This window comes from Calidris pugnax, unplaced genomic scaffold (genome assembly GCF_001431845.1).
Source record: "Calidris pugnax isolate Ruff unplaced genomic scaffold, ASM143184v1 scaffold42, whole genome shotgun sequence".
In the NCBI taxonomy this organism is placed as follows: domain Eukaryota; kingdom Metazoa; phylum Chordata; class Aves; order Charadriiformes; family Scolopacidae; genus Calidris; species Calidris pugnax.
In genome coordinates this window covers 7,288,900-7,312,795 of record NW_015090920.1, presented here as the reverse complement: position 1 = coordinate 7,312,795, position 23,896 = coordinate 7,288,900, and the positions used below count along the sequence as shown (strand labels likewise).

Below are 23,896 nucleotides of genomic sequence, written 5' to 3'. Positions count from 1 at the left end.
AAAAAAAAGAATAAAAAATAAAAAGAGGATCTCTGACGTGAAGTGCGTGTACAGGCTATCGTGGGACTCTTATATTTTTGGAAAGCAAAAAGATTAAAAGCTTTGGAAAGTATATCATAGGTTGTGCTTCAATTCTTCAGGCGTCTGTTCCCAAGGGCTAATGTATTTTGCCAAGTACCAGAGCAGTTCCAGAGGCAGAGTGACATTCAACAAAGCCTGCCATTTCAGAAACCCGACTGCCAGCTGCAGAAATTAGAAATAGTTTCTTTTACTGGGAATTAGTGAATATGACGAAATGGAACATTTAAGAGTATGCCTCCATCATAGGATATTTAATTTACCAAATAAATAAAGATAGACTCTCATCCAACAAAACAGCAGTCTAAGACTTTTATTCCAGTAGCTTTTTCTACAGAAATTGCTTTTCATCACAGTGACTTTATCCTTTAAGCAGAAGGCTGTGGAATGGCTTCTTGAAGCTCAGGAGCCTGGTTTTACCTCTGCATTATTCCAGTTATTCCTAAGCAGGTACAGGGGCAGGAAGCTGCATTTTTGTTGGAATGCTGTTATAATTTGCTTTTCAATGGGGGAAGGAGCAGGTGTTGCTTTGTGCCATGGGTAGAAATGTCATAACGCTGTCATTTCCAAAGTCTACTTGAAGAGAAAGCAGCCAGATGCACCTTATAGTTCATGCTTCTTATACAAATTGTGTATAATACACCTTCTTTGGCCCCAGTTAGAATTATCGCCATTCTGGGATGGCTGTAATGGGTCTCAGTAAAAATTTTGCAGTAGATGCACAGTCGTGCACATGCACATAGCACAATAGAGGGTTAGGAGAGCAGTGTCATATAAACCCATTATTCATTATAGATTTTTTTCATTATTAAGGTAGTACTAAAATAGTGATTCTGTTCTTTATTACTCCCTAAGGATTTTTTTCATTATTAAGGTAGTACTAAAAACAGAAGATTCTTTAGTGATTCTGTTCTTTATTACTCCCTAAAAATCCTTGTCCATTTGAACACCTGTGGTATAGCCTTCCACGGGCCATCTGCCATGTTGCTGGCCATCTGCAAACTTCACCATAGCCTAAATTGTTCATTATTTCTATGAGTATTCTCTCAAAGCTCCATGCTGTTATGCCACTGCTGCGTGTCCCTGCTGAGACAGAACAACACAGAAGGACTACAAGAAGCTGAACAAGGTTTGGTAGGAACGGGGCCTAGCACCTGCAAAGTAGGCACCAACACTTCAATCGATAACTTAACCAGTGTTATTTTGATTTTCATGCTGTAAAGCACCTATCGCTACTACTTGCAAATGGGTTTTGTTCTCAAAGCAGGAGGCTTAAAAATGTTTATTCCTGCATATTGTAGCATCAAAAATGTTTATGCAGGGGGGAAATTAGATTTGTACAGCCAAATGTCCTACACTTAACAATTGCAAATCCAAACTTGGGAGCAAACAAGGTTGTTATTTTCCCTGTCACCCAGTTTAAAAATACTATCAGGTAATTTTTATAAGTTTTTTAGCTTAGTTAAAACCTTTTGCTTACATTTTAGCATGGAATGTTACAATCATGTAATTATGCGCCACAGTTTGGACCGAAAGTAAGAAAACAATATACATTAACGAGACAAGGCAGAGCTAGGATGAGTTCACTTGACGTGGTTTCAGTTAAGTCTACAGCTTCTCTCAGCACGTCTATTTATTACATGCCGGGTCGTGCTTTGACAGTTATTACTGGCTGCTACTTCCTAAAGCAGAGATGTTAATCACAGAAGCGTCTCTCTAACCAACTTAAATGGTATTAGGTTGTCAGTTGCAGCAATGAATACTGGTCCTAAGGAGCAGCGTGCGGTGTGACAAACTGCACAATTCTTTTAGGTCTCCAAGGAAGAGTATGAGGTTTCTTTCACACAGGAGTCAGCTGGTTGATTGCCACGAATATTCCCATTAAACTTTTCAAAGGCTTCAGCACTGCTTGCTGGGAAGAAGAAGAAAAAAGAATCTGGTTTAGAGGAAGCAACAATAAATGATGTTTAGCAACAGACTTGATTCATCAGGTCTTTTTGTTTGCAAACATTCAAAGCACACTGTGAATTTGGCTGCAGGTTACCAGTTAGGTGAATTACAGCATATAAACAGTACTACTGTGTAAATCAAACTTATCTGATGGCTCGTGAAAATTTGCTGTGCTACCACCACCAAAGCCCAGTTTCAAAGAACCCCCTCATTTTCAGCCACGTTGCTCAGGTATGAAAGAATTCCCCTGCATGATGGACACGTTCCACTAAGCCTCACTTCTACAAATAGTTACTTGCTTAACTTTAAGCACGAGGTAAACCAATTGTGTTCGCTGAGATTACTGATATAAGTAGATTCGTAGCTGTGTGAGTTTGGGGCCAAGAGCCACACAGAGTAGCACGGTTGTACTCTGAAAAGAAAGGGGAACAATAGTACAGTCTTACTCAAGTATACTCTCAGTATCAATTCAAGGCTTCATCTGTGGATTTCATGCATTACTACCAGTTCTATCCCTTCACCGAATACTTAGTAATTTTTTAAAAAGTTAACTGGTTACTGATTTGATTCTCATATCAACATTCTTTTAGTTATTTATTTTTTGCTTTGAATTCCTTAAAAACTATACTGTGTTTTAATGCAAACTCAAAGTTAATGTCAATAGCCAAAAGTGCTTATAATCAAAACATACAATAAAAAAAAATTAAAAATTCATTCCTGACTGGGTGTGCATTGTGGCTTTTGACTTGTAAATTGGAATAAATCAGCCAGCGATCTTCCAGCACTAAGCAGTAAAAATGTTTTCTAAACCTTTTTTTCTCCCCCAACAAGATCAAATTGGAACTCAGTAAGAGACTCTTTTTGTAGCCTTGTGATGCTATATTCATAAAAAGTAAATTTTTTGGTCAAAAAAGAGCCCAAGTAGTTTAAGCAGAATTCAGTGGACCTGTATTCTGGTAGCAGATTCATCCATTTTTCATCTATTTTCAATTCTTTCCATCAAAGGTGTTTTCTACAGTTTGTCTTTCCTCCCACTCCCACCCCTTCCAGTTATCGTCTCTGCCTTCATTAATTGAACTGGCTCTATTGGGTATTTGTTGTCAAAATCAAAATCTGGAATAACAATACAACAATTTCTAGGGCTGCAAGATGCTTATAGGAAAAAAAAAAAAAGATTTGTAATTCTTTTACTTTCTCTGTATCACTGCGTTTATGCGTCCCAGAGTCGAGAGAATTACTTGGTAACTTATTTTTCTGATGTGGTGTCCTTGGGTGCCCTTAGCTTTCATTTTAAGCTAAAATAACAGCTTTGAAAAGCACACACTTGCAAATTTTTTGCACATCTCACATTCATTAAAGATCTGTTCCCCTTCACACCATTATTCCCAGTAAAACACAAAAATTCTGTTTGGTAGAGGAACTTACCTTACACTAGCATTTTGTAAAATATTCTATAATTGTGGGGTTGGCTTTGTGCTATTTTTTTTTTCTTAGTTTTAAATGCTAAAACAGCATGGAAGAAAACGATGGAGTTTTAAGAACATTACTTACCTTTTATCACAAGAAGGTAAGAGGCATTACCTTATTTTATATTGCAGTGGATGATGGAATAGGCAAATGTGCATTTGCAAAGGACTCAGAACATAACAATAAGGTTGTGTGAGTGTATTTAGAACATAGATTTTGAGGATGCAATGAAAAATAACTTTCTTTGCTCCGTTTCCTTCTCCTCTTGTGCTGGTGTTCCAACAATTAGTGTTTGAATTGTTAACTAGCATCAAATTAATTTGGAGAATTCCTGACCTAGGAAGTTTATTTGCTTAACTTTCAGCTGTTTCTCTTCTAGTAAATATCTTTTCTACCAAGATTCGTGTTCGTATTTCAGCCAAAGTGTTTATTTCCCTCAAGTTTCTATCACCATCTGACAGTCATTTTGGGAAGGGGAGTCCCAGGGAGCAGCAAAGTAGAAAGAACATCACAGACAAAGACTAAGATAAAGCCATAAATAAATACCCAGCATGACAACTGATGTAGAAAAGTTTTGCTCCTTAGCCTCTAAAAGATGCCAGCAATGGTTCCAAAACAATAAGAAATACTTCAGTTAAGTTCTTTTTTGCAGTGTGGTTGTTGGGAACAGAAATACAAATTCACCATCAGAGTGCATGTGCAGACTGACCATGTGCTACAATTGCCACTAACGGAGAAAAACAAAAAAGAAAGGTGAAGAGCAGGAAGCCACGTGCTGCAATTGTACCTTTAGGATTCCTTAGCAACTTCTTCAGGTGTCTTCTCCTCCACAGAAACTGAAAATGAAGATAAAACACCAATGAGAAACATTGCAAACAACTCACTTGACAACAAATTGTTGAGTAAGTTGTTTCCCTTTAGTCCAAAGGATCCCACAACTCACTTGACAACAAATTGTTGAGTAAGTTGTCTCCCTTTAGTCCAAAGGATTTGGACCAAAGGGATACAATTTACAAAGTGTTGTTAGGTACACAGACAGTTTTCCTTTTAGCTTTTTAAGTCTAATTGTAAAAGAGTTTAGAGGCCAAACTTCTAAAGTCCCTTGAAAATCTCCGCAGTGATGATTTTAACACACATTTTTCTTTGTGTTCAATTTTATTGTTCAACTTCAGTAGCAATGTGAGATCATTTATAGCTTCGCTGAAATACTGTAACATTTATAAATATCACATTCTCTCTATTTTTCTTCACAGCAATGTAATTTAAGAGAATTCTACCTTTCAAATTAGGTCAGATGTTTAAAAAGCTTGTTGCATCTTACGAAGCACATTTCCATCTAGCTGCTTAGAAGGGGACCAAGCTTAAAACACCCCCACGGTCTGACTTAGCAATACCTATTTCTATTGCATGGCATAGAATTTCCAAATTAAGTTCTCTGCTAGTGCAATGGTGCCAAGCAGCGACGTGGCAAGCAGCTACATGGCATCACTTGGGTTCTGCCTGCTCAGCTCAAACAGCCACTAGTGCTTTTCAGAGACAAAACATTCCAGACCCAGCTGTTCTCCTGCACCTTCCGAAGGTTGTCCCGACTCCTCAGCGTCAACGTCCTGGCTCCTCGAGGATGTCTCGGAAATCTCTTGAGCTTCTGAGGATACTCCTTCCTTGACACTGTCTAAGCTTTCCTCGTGGGGAGAAGCTGCAACATCCAAGACTTCACTCACAGTTTCTATGAATCAAATTAGAGAGATAATTGTCTTGTCTTTCCATTCACTGGCACAAATGAGGGTGAGCAGTCAAGGCCCACAAAGCATGAGGCACCTGCCTGACATACATTTTTGAAGTACCTGAAGACAACAGGATCTATCAGATGATTACATTTTACCATGAAAATAAAAGTTTGCAAGTGGAATTCCAGGGAAAAGTCTGACTCTTCCCAGCCCTGGGGCAGAAAACTATAAACATGAACTATTTTCATGCCTTTAGACAAAGGTAAGTGTTCTCTAATGTGTATATTCTCTTGCAGATACCCTCATTTCATTTTCTGATTTCTGTCAAACTATTAATGATGCACAAGACACTAATGGTGAAGTTTCCATGGAAATAATCCCAGTCTGATCAACACCACAAGACATTAAACATACACTCCACGAAACCTTGCAAAGACATCACGGGTAGTTCCAGTGCAGAGATATCCTAGCATCAGGCTGAAGGTTCAGGCTGCGATTCCAGTGTGGCATGATTGCCAACTCGCTATTTTTCAATACTTCTTAAGGATAGAGCAATTTATCTATATAAAAAGTCTGTAATAGGCAATATGTCTCTATACAGATACACTCTGCAGAGCGACTGATTCATCCAGCAGTTACATTTAATTTTTACTTGAGTAAATTCTCTCTTACCATATTCTTCTAACCTTACTGTTGGGGGTCTCCATCATCACACACCTTAACTACCTCGCACAATAAGGTTTGCAGGGGCTTCATTGTTAAAAATCATGCCCTATACTAAGATACAAGTATATTAAATACAGCTAACTAAACAGCTTCATTAGAAGTTCAATAAACGCCATGAACAGGAGTTCTGCAGAGCTAGCATCCCATGACGTTTCCCAAATATGAGCTATTTAAATACAGCATATTCTAAACATCAACTATTTCACTTTATTTTGCAGAACACCGACTAAATTTTGAAGAAGCAACAGAAAAAAAAAAGTCAGGATTTGCTACCTTTGTCTTTATAGGGAACAGCTAAGCAATAAAAATAGTACAACAGCAATTCAAAACATCAGGTATTTTATAGCTAGCATCACCTGATGTAATGCAATATACTTGCTATGGTAACAAGCTGCTGGTTTTGAGTTTGTAACATCAAACATTTAGTTTATATTACCAAACACTTGCTCTCTTACTTACAGTATTTCATCTTGCTAATTTTTGTTTATTTCTTCTGATGTTTCAGTGGTTTCACTTTTGCACCAAGAAGAGTAGATCAGTAAGCAAATAGAGGGAGTAACATAGACTTTTCCTGCTTCTTAATGAAGTCTCATTTCCTTTGACAAGGAATTGTGTTTATTTGTCACCGACAGGAATACCTGCCTTATAAACAAACATTAACACTGATACCACTTGTACTGAGTGATTTCTCTGGTCTGAAGTATTCTTTGTGGCTACCAGAAAGGCAGTCTACTGCAACAAAATATGGATTCCTCCCAGTATATCCATCCAGGTCTCTGCAGAACTCTCAGTCCCTAAAATACAAAGGGTCTTGTTGCAACAGGCATTGCACTTTTGAAAACCTATGTCTGTAGATATGAGTAACTGTCCTTAATCTGCAGAAAACTCTAGCTGGTACTTTGATTTTTTAGAAATCCAAGTGGCTTTCACATGAGTTCCTTCAGCACACGCGGCTGGAGTTTCGTAGGAACCACCTTCCTGATGCCACAGCCAAAGTGCTTTTTTTTGAGAAGAGAAAGCTGGCAGAAGCTGGGGCTCCGAGCACAATTGCTCGTGGCAGCACCAGACTTGGCAGCTTCACCAGGTCATTATCCACGCCTTGGGCCAGTCTGAATTCTTGCTGGAGATAATCCCCTATGCAGATCATTTTGTCATCATTTCTTCGGGCTGTTGCAAGGACAGCCAGCTAGCTAAGTGTCCTTTGGTGCTTTCAGCACCACGAAAATAAGAACCAGTCTATAACCACGATGGCTATTTTGAGCATTAATCTGACATAACGAAACAAATCTCGCTGTATTTTTTGGTGGTTTCTACACAGCTCAGTCTTGGAACACACGCTCTGTATCCTGGTCACAAGGTCAACACATTTTTCTCTGTCCTAAGGAACTGCTGAAGTGCCAGGGCAGCACCAGATGAATGAAGACCCAGCAGGCTGAGGAGGAGTCCCCCATCACTTGCAGAACCAGGACGGCCACGTGGCCCCTTTTCTGCGGGGAACACCAGGAATAGTGCCCAGGTCCCTCCCAGCCTCTCCTACCGATCAGCTGGTGGCACACAGCATCACAAGGTTAGGAACTTCTCCCTTTTGCTTCCCTGGATACTATTTCCACCCTGCTCCACCCCCCTCCTTTTTTTTTTTTTTAAAATCTGCATGCATTTCACATTTTTTCAGTCCAGCTTAATCTCCCGCAGTTGTTCCATGTAAAATCCTGCGGCAGCACCCGATTTCATAAAAGAGATTTTAATCTGTGCCTGGTACAATGATGACTCATCTTCCATAATCCTTGGAAGAAGGATTTCACTTCTCTGTCTGTTCAATTATTGCAAAGTTGTTAATAAGCCTGTCGTGAAACTCTACAGCAATTAATAGATGTATAGATGTGATAGATGAATCACATCTGTTCACATGAATAGACGTGAAATAATTTCCAACTTAAATTAATTTACATACTATAAAATTTAAGCTTCATTTTTCCAAAATCGAGCATCTTATCTGGTTCTGTGTTGTCTTCTGAGTGATGATCAGTGTGAAATTCTGAAGTCCCTGTATTTCCTCGTGCAGCGATGACTGTGACTAATTTTATCTATTTATGCCAGTTTTCTTACAGCTCCTACAGGCTTTAAGTGAACAAAACAATCTGCGTTGTGCAGCTGCTTCTCTGCAGTGAATGCACATGGTGTTTAAGTGCTGGTCATCTTATATTTTCTCCTGAAAGCCCAGCTGCTTTATTATCTGTATTACACAAAACTAATACAGCTCCTTAACATCTTTAACAAAATACCCACTTGCAGCATTCCAGTCAAATTGCCTTTGTGTATAATATTAGATTTTTTTTTCTGAAAAGAATTTCTGAAAAATTCATATTTATTTTTCTTATGCTTCTTCACCAGGCATTTGTCAATGTTAAATCTTCCCCCGGGGCAAGTAGCTGGGTCCCAGTAGCAGCAGGTACAGTTTTCTTCAGTTTTTCTAGGCATTTGTGTATACTATTGCACTTACACATCTGAATTTTCTTGTCATTTCAACGAAAGATAATACAAAAGAACTTCAAGCCTCAGAAAAATCAAACTAATCAACTTTCCTAACTGTAGGCAAGTGGTTGGGCTTTGCATATTGCATCAACAGCTGTTCTGAGAGCATTCAAAGGGATTTTAACATATGGAGGATTTTGAGGACAAACCTAGTCCTCAGGCTGGTTCGACCCCTGATATATTTCCACTGCGCAGCCACCAGTACTGAACTCAACATCTTTGTAATACACACTGCTTACGTGTAACACCAAACCCTAACAAAAATATCACCTGCTTCTGCCCAGGACGACTATATGCACTCTCAAGTCCTCCTTAGCTCCTGTGCTTTACGAGATAACCGTTTTGAGAAGAAATGCATCCTCCAAATTGCACGTGCAGGGACAGAACACGACCAGGCAAGTACCAGCAGCACACTACGCACGCACCACACACAATACCAAACCATTTCTGTTATGAAAACACATCTGTTTCGAGTTGAGTAAATACAGAAAAGGAAATTGATTCTACAGACAAAAGGAAATTAAGTTTTTGTTGTGTTTTGTTTTTTTAGAATAAGGCAGCAGCATTAGGAAGCTCCAGGAGCTGATTAGCACAAATATCCAACATCTAGTTCCACCTAGAAATATAATTTTTAGGAAACTATCCTTCTCATTTCAGTGAAAAAAGCAAGCTGCTTCCTGTATGAAATAGTTATTCCTGCAGTCTTTAAAGACACGATTTTTACTCTTACAAGTGCTAATGTTGCAGCACTGAGCACGCAGGACTCTACACTTCTGTGCATCCCCAGCAGAACAGAAAACGAATCCAGGGTGCTTCTGTGTCCTCATGATCCTCGATTTAACTGCCTGAATTTTAGCAGGCTCAGCATTCCCCCAGCAGGACAGAGAAGCACGACAAGCAGGGAGCTGCACACCCTGTGTGACTGACTCATCTTTGCCCCAGCTAATAATAAAAAATAAAAAACCACACACACACTCACGTAGATTGACTTTCTCCTGCTAATAATAAAACCCACCACAAAACGCCATGCACAGGGATTGACTTTCAGAACCCAGACCTCACTGCTCACAGGGCTTCTTCCCCCAAAGCTTTCAAACATTTAAAACAAGCTTTCCAGCTTTCCTTTAGCGTTCAGCGTTCATAAAGCTGAATTTTCCAAGCCGTGTTTCACACCACATACCGCACATGAAGGCTCACAAAGCAAACTACCAGCTGTCCAATATATATCTATTATTTCATAATTTCATATTTCCACTGAAGTAGCAGCTAATTGTGAAGAAAACAAACTTATTTTACATATGGAAAGAAATTCTTGTAAAAAGGAAAGAACTGCTTTCCTCTTTCCTCGTGCCTGCGAAGCACTTTACCTTGTGAAAGAAGTATATTTTTCTCTTTAAGGTGTAAAAATAGAAGAAGGTGTCTCTCATCGAGCAGCATTAAAAGAAGGAAAAGTCCAAATTTAAAAAAAAAAAGCATGGGGTCACTGTTGGAATTCAGAAAAGGTTTAACCAGCTTTGGCCAGTCAACTTGACACTGCTGCAAATGCTCTCCTTATTCTGAGTGCTTTTGTGTTGAAACTTTATTATTTTTAGTATCTATTGATACCAATGTATAGATGACTGATACAAATAGCCCATAGGCATACTTAAACTGACTTGCATTCTCTATTTTTAAATCTTACTGGAGTTTGAGCTTTTACCTTGTATTTTTAATTGGCTTTGTAAGTATGTTTTCCTTATTTAAAATACATACGGAGAAGATAGTTTTTCTATATTTTAAAATGAAAGCTACATTCCATTTTTTCCTTGCTCGGGAGAGGTGGGGATTTTCCCCTCTCCCTATGAAATGGCAGTTTCATAACAAAATCATACAAGACAACCACAGCCTTCTCAGGAGAATAGCCTCTATATTTTTCCCCAGTTTTGTGTTTCCCTACTAATGTATTTTAACTATCTTATCTTTATTCTAATCCTCATCCTTTGATTCATTTTAAAAGTGATATCTTTATTCTAATCCTCATCCTTTGATTAATTTTAAAAGTGATAACTTCCAGTTAGAAACAGCAGCAAAGAAATCTGAACAGGCACTGGTTTCCTGCAATTCTTAAAGATATTTAAAAATACACTGTTCTGAGTGTAGCACTTAGAGCAGTATCCTTCATATCACAAAATTATTTTTTTTTAAGCAGTCGAGATGAGGCTGGTATGTGTAATGCAGAACGTCAGGTTCAATTACTTTAAAAAATTATTTGCAGAAGAATTTGGCTTTATAAAGCTAAAATAATACAAGTTAGCCAGCATAATACAAATGGAATCTGCCCGGAGCGCACAAACCAAAGCTGGAGCACAAAACCAGGCTTTGATATTTCAAGCTGCCTATAACATAACCAGTGGCACATACTAATTCCGAAGGAAAAAAGAAAAGTCAAATCTAATTGTGAAAACAGAAACAATATTTAATTTAAGAGTCTTTTAAAGAACTACTCACACTGGAATGTAATGCTTTTGTTTACGTAAAGCTTCTTCTCCGTGAGATCCACTGAGGGTCTCAGGATGCCCCCTGAAACGTTAGGACAGGCAGAGCAAAAAATTCCCTTTTCATAGTTTAAAGACCCTCTAATGGAAAACTGACAGTTCAGTAGAATTCACTTTTAAAAAGTCAAAATCTGCCATGTTCGAAAAGTAACTCAAGAACTTATTTGAGAGGGACTGCAAAATAAAATAGAAGAGGTGGAGGTACCTGGCTCCCTCAGATCTAATCCTGGAGACAACACACTAGTAAAAAGACCAACTTCACATATTTTGTTTCCATCATCAGCTTTAAGGAAAATGGAAGAGAAGTTTGTTCAACAACGACTTTTGTTCTACATCCTGAGGTAGTGGTGACAGCTAAGGTCACCTTCCTTCCTTTCATCAGAAGCCACCTGCCACCCCAGGTACAGCTGACTTGGGCTCAATCCCCCCACCAGCCCCACCAGCAAGAGGGAGAGGGGGAAATAATCGTCACCGAGTCAGTTTGGAAGGAAATAGGCAAAACTGTGCATAAGTGTTTGTAAAGTGAGCAGGTGCTTCAGGTTTCATTGGCCAGGAAGACACAAGGAGCTCAGCACAAAGGGCCTGCACCACCGATAACACTCCAAGCACCAGGAACATCCCTCAGGACTACTTGAAATGCTCTCTCTCTGCTCACTGGCATTTTATTCAGTGACCATTTAAGATTATAACCAGCTAGAGTAATTTACCCATTTCTTCGGAAAGGAAAAACACTTAACGCTTAAGCATTGGGCTTTAAAAGGAAAAGAATCTACTGGATGGTTAACCACAGACCAACGCCTCTCTCCAACACTGTGTATTCAGCACTTGAGCTCCAAGAAAAAAATAAGCCTCTCAGCTCTACGTGCTAAACCACATCAGGGAACCCACAATTGTTTAGAAAAGCACTGATTATTTTTCAGTCCGATCAGTTCCTTGAACGCACAGGACAGGAACGTGTGGCTGGTGACTGTTCAAGCCCACATTGCTCTCAAGAAGTTGTTTGTGGCACTGCCCTGGCCTGGCCACCCTGTTGTGTGGGCATGGCATGGAGGCAGGCTCAGCCTTCCTACCCAGTAATGCCCCACCAGAACCCACGGGCACCTTCAGCTATTCCATAAATTAAAGCTGAACCAGAGCCTCAGAGCCCAAAGGTCTTTGAGAAACTGATGAGCAAAGGAAGGATGAGGTTTCTGATAATCCTGCCACTATAAAAAAAAATACGGCAGCTTCTTCTTTCTGCAAGCCATCCATAATTAATCCAGAAAAAAAATAATCCATGAGGTCCATCTGAGAGCCTAAACCATGGCATTATGAAGCACATTTTTAAGAAAAGAAAGTTTTCCTCATTCCATACAGCAAGAAAAGAAACAACTTCATTCAACCCAACATTTCACATGTTGTTTGTGCCAAATGTAGGCCACTAGTTCCTAAGAAAAGCCTCATTAGTTCATACTAATGACCAGAAGACTCACTTCAAGTGAGCTTATTCTGAAATGGATGATTAAAAAAGATTCAGAGATGCTGTAATGGTCAGAATAAGAGCATAACAGTGAATACCACATTCATCTAGAATAGTTTATAATACCTCATCTAATTTCAAGTAGATAGCTTTTTATTCCATAACAAAGATTTATAGCGATGAGAAGCAATTCACATTGTGTTTGGTTGGTTGTTTTAAACATCTAGCCACTGACAGGAAAACTAGTTAACATAAACAGCATATATAAGAATCTGATGCATTAAATCCTCAGGAGTTCTAAAAAACCTTTTAATTAAAAGTTAGGCTTTTTCTTCACCACTCCTCATACAAAGTAATGCACCAGGTTTTACCCACTGACATTGTTTTCCAAGGAGCAGCTGAAGCCCAGCATGTTGTTTTTTTGAAAACGATGTTTCTCTCTGCAGTGAGAAACACTGCCCAAAAATTAATTGAAAAGTCCCCATCATTACCATTCTGGTTTGAACTGCCACCACAGGAGAACAGAAAGGAGTCCCTCTTGCCATTTTCTCTAAAGTAGGACACTAATAGTAGTCCTTCACATGCTATATTTACAGAAAAATTTCAAATAACGCAGGTAATACTACTTGAGGTAAAGTAAACGCTAACTGTTATTAACTCAAAGTGAGTTCTTGCTTTGCAATTTGAAGAAATAAAGTTATTTTTTGATTATTTTTAAGTCTTGACAATGAGCTATAAATATTTTATTAGTAAAAAGCAGTAAGTCCATTATCTTCTTAATAGAGAAAATATTTTAGGCATTAACTTTATGTCCTCTTACCAGCTTTAATCTTTTGTCTACTCGTCCCCTTGTGCTACAATAGACAAATAGGAAAACAGTTATTTTATGTAGTTTTCCCCCACTTATTTGTTTGCACTCTTAGCTGGGAAGTTCTAGGGGGTTTTCCATTTTACTGGAATCTTCCTCCCCAGCCCAGTGCATGCTGTAAAATTCTCTTTTCAGCCTGCGTGTTCAAAAATGAGCAGCCTCTCCATTTACCAACCTGTGTGTTCACACGCTCACAGCTTCTACAGAGGTATGTCCTCTTACCAGCTTTAATCTTTCATCTACTTGTCCCCTTGTGCTACAATAGACAAATAGGAAAACAGTTATTTTATGTAGTTTTCCCCCACTTATTTGTTTGCACTCTTAGCTGGGAAGTTCTAGGAGTTTTCCATTTTACTGGAATCTTCCTCCCCAGCCCAGTGCATGCTGTAAAATTCTCTTTTCAGCCTGCGTGTTCAAAAATGAGCAGCCTCTCCATTTACCAACCTGTGTGTTCACACGCTCACAACTTCTACAGAGGTCTTTTTCTAAGTATCGTTCACATTCTTCACAGAATCACAACAGAGATTTTCCATTTATGCTACGACAACTCATCTACAAGCTCAGTTTTATGAAGGAAAACAGGAGGAAGAGAGAAGAGAATACTGACCAGTGTGTGGCAATCAGAGAGATGAGAGAGAAACGCAGCAGCCCAAGGGATAGATAAAGAAAATTATAAATGCGAAGCAGAAATACCCCAAAGGAGTTCCACATATATGGGTACTTCCCCAGTAGGATAATATTCACATAATTCAACTTTCTGGAGATTAATTTAGCTAGTTTACCACAATCAATGAAGAGAAAAAAATCCTCTAAGAGGAAATTGGGAATAGAAAACCTTTATTACAGTTGGTAATTAAGCACAGATTTCATCAGATGATATGAATACTTTCCCTGGTTCTATCTGCTGCTGTTACACCAATCTAAAGACCCATTTCATGCCTTGACATTATACGTCTGAAAATGGAAGATACTAGCCTTGTTATGAGATGCTTCCTATCTATCCAAGCAAGGTCGATAAGAGAAGAAAAAGAAAAGTGTAGTTATTTTCATGAGGTCCAAGTGAGAACAAGTGGTATAATCATCAGGGATGAGGTCTGTCCAGGGGTAACCAAGCTACATCTCACCTCAGCACCTAAGGCTGTGAAGAGCTGCAGGTGGCACAGCTTCTCCTCCTTCCTCCATCCCATGCAACCAAGCACCTAGAAGGACATGTTTGTTCCACTGAGCAACGCCATTCTGAAAGCCTCTGAGTAAACACCAGTGATTGCAAACAACTCTGAGGACTCTTCCAAATACTCCTGGTGTCAGAGCATTTGAACTCGCACCCAGAGTTTGGCAACTTCCCAAGGGAAAAAACAAGGTACACTGGGTTGTACCTTGATGGCGTTGGGTGTTTTTGTCTGCCTGGCATCACTGTGCCATGGGGTCAGCAGAAGTCCTGCCCAGCAAGCTGTAACTCCTGGCCAGCCCAGCCTGGATTTGTTTCTCTAGGCTGCAGACAGCTGGCATTGTAGTGCCATCCGAAGCTGAACGTGGAAAACTCTGGCGCATTCACACCCTAAGCCTCCCCAAATCTAGTTACTCACTCAAACCGCGTCCAAAATAACAAGAGAAGAGACCACATCCTTCAGTACTCACAAAATTAGAAGAAAACCTACACTGCAGAAGTCAGGAGTCCAGGAAAGCTCATTGCTTTTGCAATTCCCGTTGATGATGCCAAAACCTCAAGCTTCAATACTAGAGTTGGAGAACAGTTTATAGCAGCAATACAAAAACTACAAGTCACAGATGCAACCACATTGCCTAAAATCCAAACAGCAGCTCGCCAGCCTGTGCATTTTATAGCATTTGTTCTATCCGAAGACTAATTGATCTTAATTTACTGTCCCCAGACACAGAGTTCAGTAGGAGAACAGCAGGAAACTTAGCAGCATCAGGCAGTAACCAAGAGTGACGGCACAACAGCTGAAGTAATAAAAAGGTATAAAAAAACTAGAATTTAGAGGAAGCTAAAACCTTGGGAACAGAGTTACGTGCACAGTATTTTTTTGGCAACAGTATTCACAGAATTCCAGATACCAGTAATGGGTTGTAAATTGCTTAAATTGAGGCAAGGAGAAAATTCCAGCCAGGTACAATTGCAATTAACTTTCTAAAATTGAAAATTACCTTGATAAAGTACCTACCTCCAAGATTGTGGGTTGTTTTGTTGGGTTTTGGTTTTTTTGGTCTTTTTTTTTTGCACATCCATGTATAATCACCCATTTGTGTTGTCTGTATATATAAATGTATGCATACTGGAGCTGGAGACAAACAACCATCGGCGCCCCTCACTTTCAAACTTATAATAGAAAGCCTTACAGATTAAAAGAAAAAATTGCATTTGAAAAAGCAGAGGTAACAATAAAAATACTTGCACCTTCATCTTCAGAAGTAACACCAAGCTACCAACAAAGCTAATGGGAGTTATTTAAATAAATACTCTTTTTCAAAGTAAGCCTGCCTTTCCCTTGGCAGTTCTCAAAGAAAATTCTCTACCTCAGCAGAAATGTAATAACACAGATAGAGGACAGAAATGATGAAGACTGTTAAGTACAAAATGGAAGGGTTACTTCCAGAAGGGTTTTAATTAAATAATTATTTTTTAAAAAAACACAAGTAGCTGTTGACTGCAGGTAAGCACTGAACAAAGTGGTACATAGAGCTTTTGAATCCAAATACCACCTGCTTATATTTTGAGTTATTATGCCAGTGGAAACTAGGTTTTACCTAGCTGAAAGGAAAAGGATACTGGTTTAAGCTTGTGCGTGCAAGACCACGTGCTGCTTGTTAAACCCTCCACGTGGTCAGGAGCCAGAGGCCCCTGTCAGTTCCTCGGAGATGTGAGGGAAGAACCGGTCGTGCTCTTCTGCTGCAGAGGGGGCCTGGAGGAGAGGAGCAGCCAAACGCTAAGGTGACCTGGTGGCAGGACTCCGGTTACAGGACAGTCACAGCGGGACACAGCCCCGGAGGAGGAACCTCACATGAACTGCTGGTGAGATCCACAGGGTTCACCCTTGACTGAGGAACACCTGTTATGAACGGTTATTTACAACAGCCTTCACTGCTGACCGCTGGCACGAGAGAACCGCTCTCAGAAGCAAGTTTGAACATCCCAGAAACACCAAGATCAGGCAAGGCTACACTCCCTGGCTCTAGAAACCAGTAATCACTGAAGGGAAGTCCAGCTTCTGCTGCTCCATACCAAATGCTTTAGCTAATATGTGATACCCTGATTAGAGGCTGGAAGAAAGAGGGCTGAAACAACACGCAGAAGTTTCTCAACAATTTTCTGTCCCCCAGGTTGGTTCCCACCAGCTTTACCACACAGCAAAGAACAACCCCTGCAGCAAGATTTGACACCTGAAACGACCCCCACATTCCCTTATAAATATCAACGGGACAGAAGTGCTGTCCTACTGCTGTTTTCTTCAGGAAGCGTGTTGACAGAGAAAACAGATCTAAGAAATCAGTAATTTCTGAATAGTACCTCCACTTCCAGTCAACCCCAGCAGTAACTAAGTTACAAGATATATTTCATCTTACAAAATTGTGACCGTTTCTACAGGAAGTCACTGTGTCTAGAATTAGATTCTTAAATTAATTCACCAATGCACAACACTTCTGATGGAAAACCCTGGCTCCTTCCTCTTCAATAGAGCAGCAGAAATATTTTACATATGGAAGATCCTACCCTATCCAACAATTAACAAATATTCCTAGGTAAGCATTGTGAAAGGAATATTCAGCCACTTCTAGATACAAGCAAGCACCCACTCCTTAAAATGAAATTTTGAGATTGCTCTGTGGAGGTAAACACTGCAGGACATTTTAAAACATCTTGTATCTCTTAACAGCTCTAATTCACTAACTTCAACATATACCAGACTCCTTCCTTTCCAAATGAAATGGTCTAAATATTGCATAGAAATGGAAATTTTTAAGGCTCTAGGAACTTTAACTGGTACCTTATAAGTATTTTTTTATATCTAAACAGTAATAGTCACTACAAATATACTTACTTGTATTTTTTATTAGCTACATTACCTTTAGCACATTGGACCAAGTATTGTTTTAAAATGTTATTTTGTAATGGATCGTTTTGCAGACAAGCACAGGAGCTACTCACCCAGGTATTAAAATCCTATTCACACCTAGACCTTTCACAAAGTCAGCCCTTTGAAGTGCTGCCTCATTTCTCAAGTTCATTTGTAAAAAAGGCAATTAAGATGCATCCATTCCACACTGGAGTCACCAAGGAAAAAATGCAAAAACAATTTCGGACTCTGCTAAAACCTTTCAAGGCAGTATGATAACCTCCCATGGACTAGAAGTCAAAACACTTTTCATCACAGTTTGACCTGTGTTTTAGAGATATCCTCTCAAGTAGGTGTTTGTTTTCCCAAAGGAAGTCAAACATAGGTGTGCAGTAAAGATTCCACGTTTAAGTCAAGCTGAAAACCGCTTCAGTGGTTTCCATACTTGCTACAGCCACGTTGAAGTCTTCCCTTCCAAAGCAAGGATTAGAATGAAGTTTCTCTTTCATGATAGGCTGGCAAGATCTTTGTGGGTTTCTTTGTTTGTTTGTTTCAACTGAACAGGGCAGACGCCAATGTTTGTTGCTTTCCTATCAACTGAGAAACTGAAATTGCTTCATGTGTGTCCCTTTCAACTTCAGCTGAACAAATCAAGAGGTATGAGGATAGGCCACTGTTCTATCCTTACAGACTAGCATTAAACGAACAAAAAATTGCTAAAAAAAAAAATCAAGTTAAATTATAATCGTATATTTTGTGCAACTTACGGATAGGTTTGCATTTGTATTGTTGTCATTTTTTTAAACATACAGTAAACCAAAATATTTCAAACACCCTGACAGTTCAAAATATTGACTATGTAACCACTAATTGATTTAAGTGTTTAATACCAATTTGATGTTTTATGGAGTTTCGAAATTCTGAGCCTAGTATATCCTTAGCATTGGGATCATGATAACATTTTGGTTGCTATGCAGGATTCTACTGAAGTTGTATTGACAGAACAGCTGTAATGGTTTAGTGTGAATATCTTAGGAATGGCCACTGAAACCAAGTGTTCAGATTCCTTAGCAAACCCTTAAGAACCAGGTCACTGAAACAACTCTTTAACCAGGCATATTACGTTCTCACCTTAATATAAGAACTTGAAGAAGAGAAATAGAATGGGGTAGTAAAATAAACTTCTCATTCTACTGTTTTAGACAGTAACTGGTGCCACAGGCAGCATGCTTTAGAGACATTGATTTAATAAACTTAATTACCTTATGCTCATGATATGTCAAGGTAACACCTGAATTAGTTTTCACTGCAGGACAAACTCCATTAGGAACACTGATGCTTGTTCTTAATGTTCTGTAGTAAGAGGCACACTGAAACAACTCTTTAACCAGGCATATTACGTTCTCACCTTAATATAAGAACTTGAAGAAGAGAAATAGAATGGGGTAGTAAAATAAACTTCTCATTCTACTGGTTTAGACAGTAACTGGTGCCACAGGCAGCATGCTTTAGAGACATTGATTTAATAAACTTAATTACCTTATGCTCATGATATGTCAAGGTAACACCTGAATTAGTTTTCACTGCAGGACAAACTCCATTAGGAACACTGATGCTTGTTCTTAATGTTTTGTAGTAAAAGGCAGAGTTTTAGAACCCACAACACACACACACACGTAAAAATGGCATTCATAAGTTAACCTTGCACTGCAGCAGCTTCTGAATTAGCAGCAACTTCCAAATTAGCAGCAGCTTCCTGCTGTGCTTCCTCCACAGCAGGGGATGCATCTGGAGCCGGTAAGTCAGTCTCCCCTCCAGTTTCTGGGGACACCCCAGCACTCTCATCCTGTGCTGCAGGTCCAGCAGCAGCTGCTGCAGCAGCCTCTTCCGTGGCTGTCTCTGCTTCAGGGACTTCAGCCGTCTCTTCTTCATCACCTTTTAAGGATTTATTTAATACAACAAAGAGAGTAAAGTGCATGCATGCAACACAAATCACCGACTACTTTTTTTGCCATCATCCTCATTTAAATTTAAAATGGCAAACTAAGCTTTGGGATCAGAATTTACAAGCAAAGTCAAGAAATCAATCATTAATCCCCTTATGTTATCTAATGTGGCACAAAAAAAAAAATTTAAAATGGCAAACTAAGCTTTGGGATCGGAATTTACAAGCAAAATCAAGAAATCAATAATTAATCCCCTTATATTATCTAATGTGGCACCAAAAAAAGAGATGTTTACAAGATGAAGAAACCATATTCTTAATTACTGAGTTTCATAACTGCTTCAGTGTAATAAGAAAAGAAACTGTGGCTTTAAGCAAGTGACTGCAAGAGGTGGAAGTGCAGAGAAGGATAAAAAAGGACCCCACCAAGTGTTGCTCCAAACCTGCTCTGCTGAAAGGGCCAGTGATAATGCACTCATGGGTGTCACAGGGAGCTGGATTCTTGTCCAGTTCGCACCCAGCAGTGGAGTTACCAGACTGGGAACAAGGCGTTTGCTACCATACTTAGAAGCTCTTATGGAGTTTATCATCCATCAGGCTCACAGCTTCGAAGCTCTGTGAGCCAAGATGTGCATTCAGTTTGTGCAGGGCTATTTTCAAGGTGGCTAACTTGGCTGGCGAGACAACAGCTACAACAATGCCAGGCCCAACACGGGATTAGTTTCCAGATGGGTTTTGTGCCATCCCTTAGCTCTATGCTGCCATAGGTACTCTGCTGTCCCTATTCACCCTGCTTTCTTCAAAGCTATACTGAATGCACTGTACAGACCACTGTAAGAGATGTAGCGCTCAAGTAATAAAGGCAAACTCTGTGAGGTATAACAAAACAGAGGACCTCTACTGAAACTAGATGTATGTAAGTAAGAAAATAATCTGCTAATTTTAAGTGATCAGCATTCACTTTACTGGAGATATGACCACTTCTGACTAACCATTTTCCTTTTACAAGTCCCAGCTGTCTTTAAAAGACTTGTCAACACTGCTATAGGTCAGACTATTTACACTCTGAAAAACCCCATGTTTCCCAGTCATGCATTACTCCAAATTCAGCTGAGAAAGTCTTAAAAAACTAACAGCACAAAGCAACAAGGATGCACAGTCACCATGCAAACATGCACTAAGATGAAGGTAACAAAAGAAAGTTGTATACCGAGTGTTCATTGCAAGTTTACCACTAGAACCAACTCACCATGTGAAAAAATACAGCTGGAAATAAAGTTTTGTATTACAGTGTGAAATAAGTGAGAATAGAAAGGAAAGAGCTTAAAGAGACATAGTCAGAATTTACTTTATTCTTTTGTATCTGTTTAAAAACTAAACAGATCAATTTTAATTACTGGGGTTTTTTATGCTAGTGCAAGCCTATCTTTGTGTGTTCAGGCTTAAACACGAGCCTATTCATTGCTCAGTAAAACTCAAAGCTTTGTGTTCTGCAACCTGACCATGTCCCTTTAAGAGAATGCTATATTTCAGAAAAACTAAATCGATTACACAAAGAACAGACTAACAGCCAAGCTCAGCATTCAGAACACTTTATTGGACAGTCAAATATAGAGTGCATTCATTCAGAACAGCCAGCTTCTCAATCTCAGAACTGCCTTCTACAAAAGCAGATTCAGTAATAAGCTCAATATGGTTTGGCCTTGCAAACATAGGTAGTTCTTTTAAAGTCTCACAAGTGTGGAGTTTTACAATAGAAGGTATAAAGTCATCCCAAGGTAGGCTGCAAGGTACGCAATGGTGAACGACTGTCCTTTGTTTGTATTTAACTTCCTCGGGTTTGGAAAGAGATTTCCCTTGTATTTTAGGCTGGAAAGTGTAAAAGCAGAGTATAGATTAGAAAGATTGAATCAGCTTGCATCACGTTAAAAAGAAAAGTCATTGCTAAAACAGAAGGAAATCAGGAACAAGTTTAAAGGAGTCACATGCAAATGGAAGACAAAACTCAGTATTTTCTAAATAAGCAAATAGAATGTTCTGCAAGGCAAACATCATTTTACCGTTCAAATGATGTCCCAGATTTCCCACTGCTACTTCGAGCCAGGCTGCTGTCACGGGCTCTTTTAAATCCCTCCCTAAATTTGAGAGTAGCTTTCATTTAAGAAAAGCTACAGAAAATTTGCTATTGGATCTTTTTTAAAATGTCTGATCTCATTAATTAAAATACCATTAAATATCATTTCAGGCCTCTAATAAACAAATAAGCCTCACATAGCATTTGATTGTTTTTCTTGTTTTGACAGCCTCGTTCGCTACATGCTCTTTTGTAACAAACATTTTGGCTTTGGGCACAAGGGGAGAATTTTCCTTGAGATGAGAAGCCACAAAAATCATTTGGATCAGGAGAGTTTCTCTCTGATCAGCTGCTGCCTCAGATTAAGTTCTTCCAGCTAGAAAGTTCTCTTTACCATCGGACACGTAGCAAATACGCCACGAATGTGCTGTTTGGCATGCTCCTTTTCTGTCCACCCCTTCATACTGTTACCAGCACTGTTTTATAGCTTATTTATAAATAAGCTAATAGGCTTGGGTTTATGTGACCCTAAAAAATACTAGCTTGCTTTGATAGCAGAATTTTTCATCGCTCTTATCAACAAGGCTCACTGTGAAAAAGTGTAAGGACTAACTGAATCTAAAGAATGCACAGGGAAGGAAGCTGCAGCGGCACTTCTGGGAAAAGCAACGCTAGGGTAACACTCTGTGACAAGGTACACACAAAAAGATGACTATGCAGGGAACAGGAAAAAAAGGGGAGCAGGAGAGCCGTTAATTTTTTTGAGAAAGCACACAGAGGGTTCCATAGGAAAAGTAGGAACAGAAACCTCTTTTGGGAGGATACAGTCGGGAACGAAGGAGGATTTTTAAAAGAGCTGATTCAACAGGAGCTTTGTATTGTGAATTTGAATTAGCTACTCAGAAGTCCAATATCAAAAATAATATAGGAAACACGTGTCAACTGTGTTCACTGTAGGGCCTTACAAATGTCTTGGACTTCTTATTATCAATAATAAGGGAGGCAGTAATCACCTGCCATGGGTTGTGACATTTATGTCAGTTACTAAGCAGCGCAAGGCATCAGATTATGGGATGTTTGGAGAGCACCAGAAGTCAGAATTAAGTTGCAGAGCACTGAGTACTCTTACCCCAGTCTCGGGCAACACAGGTATAGCCTTCAGTGGGGTGAACTGCACCACTGACTCTGCGGGTATCCCACTCAAACATTTTGGTAGAATAGGGTTAAAACTCAGTACCTTGCAGAAATGAACCTTAAGAGAAAAGAGGGAATATACTGGCATCATCTTGAGTGCCCCAGAAGGTTCACTTAATGCTTTCACATCTATGGTGTTCTTCTGACTATATTAGAATGTAACGAGCATGACCCTCATTTCTTCCCTGAACAGCAGAGAAAATACCTACTTTGGCCTTGGTTAGATTTTTTTATTTTAGGGACAAGGAAGGATTGCATTAAAATTATGTCCGAGTTCTCAGCATTTAAAGAATTAAGCTTAAAAACTGTATTGCTTCCAGCTGCTTAAGAGACAGGAAATTAAAGTGTTTTGCCATTTAAAAATCTTAAAATCTCTAGTTTTGAAGCTCTAAAACTAAAGGATCTGTTGTGGAACTTCAGGACTAGCAACTTCAAAAGAAATAATTTTGACGGCAGACAATTTAAAGTGTGTTCTCACATCGAAACCAAAATTTAAACTCAGCATACTTATTCAAATCTGTTCTTTATGTGCACAAAAATACATTAAATTAATTCTCTAGATGTCAACGTCAGAAAAAAATAAGGAAGAGCTTCAAGTGCTATGGCTTCATTAATGTATTTATTTTTAAATAACAACTAAATAAAAATATAAAGATCCTTAAGAAGTCATTTTTTCTAATTGCTTTTGCTAGCAAGGCCATGCTTGCCAAAGTTCTATCTTTTATATTAATGCTGCTGTAACACTAATTGATGTAGACAGAGACAACATTCCATTACAAGTATTTGAACTAACATGGTCTAATTATTTAAGCATGAAGAGCTAAGTAAGGATTTGCCATACATTTGTGTGGGGTCTGCTTTTCATTTAATCCTAAATTCAAAGGGACAAAATCAAAGATATGGGATGAGAAATGGATGCAATTTATAATATTTTTAAAAAACATATTTTTTTTTTTCCTATTGAACTGTGTTCCCTGATGGCACGTGGCCTAGAGCCAAACTGTTGGCTGAGAAAACAATATTATCTCCTTCCCCTCCCAACAAACTAACTACAAAACTGATTTTGACAGCATTATCCATTTAGTCAAGTTTCATTAAGCTTCCAGTAAATCAAATGCAAATACCCAATATACAATTAATGGTTCACACATTGACTCTTTCCATCCAAAGAGACTTCTGCAGCTTGATCACAGGCCCGATTCATTGCCTAAACATTAAGTTCATTCCCCAAATTTGCGCAGAAGCAGCTTCTTAACCGAACTCTGC

General features: G+C 39.1%; 1 protein-coding gene and 1 long non-coding RNA gene across 2 annotated transcripts; both read right to left on the bottom strand.

Annotated features, from left to right (window-relative positions):
- Window positions 1-948: 948 nt before the first annotated feature.
- LOC106892667 (translation initiation factor IF-2-like) lies at window positions 949-19,540 on the bottom strand. Its single transcript, XM_014950037.1, has 4 exons — window positions 19,119-19,540; window positions 5,066-5,221; window positions 4,283-4,331; window positions 949-1,990 (listed from the first exon to the last, which is right to left on the bottom strand). Exons 1-3 carry the CDS (start codon window positions 19,393-19,395, stop codon window positions 4,285-4,287), a joined length of 480 nt encoding a protein of 159 aa, XP_014805523.1. The 5' UTR covers window positions 19,396-19,540; the 3' UTR covers window positions 949-1,990; window positions 4,283-4,284.
- A 1,398-nt stretch (window positions 19,541-20,938) lies between these two features.
- Window positions 20,939-23,840, bottom strand: LOC106892669. Its single transcript, XR_001412926.1, has 2 exons — window positions 22,566-23,840; window positions 20,939-21,231 (listed from the first exon to the last, which is right to left on the bottom strand). It is a non-coding gene; the product is annotated as an uncharacterized LOC106892669 (long non-coding RNA).
- Window positions 23,841-23,896: the final 56 nt, after the last annotated feature.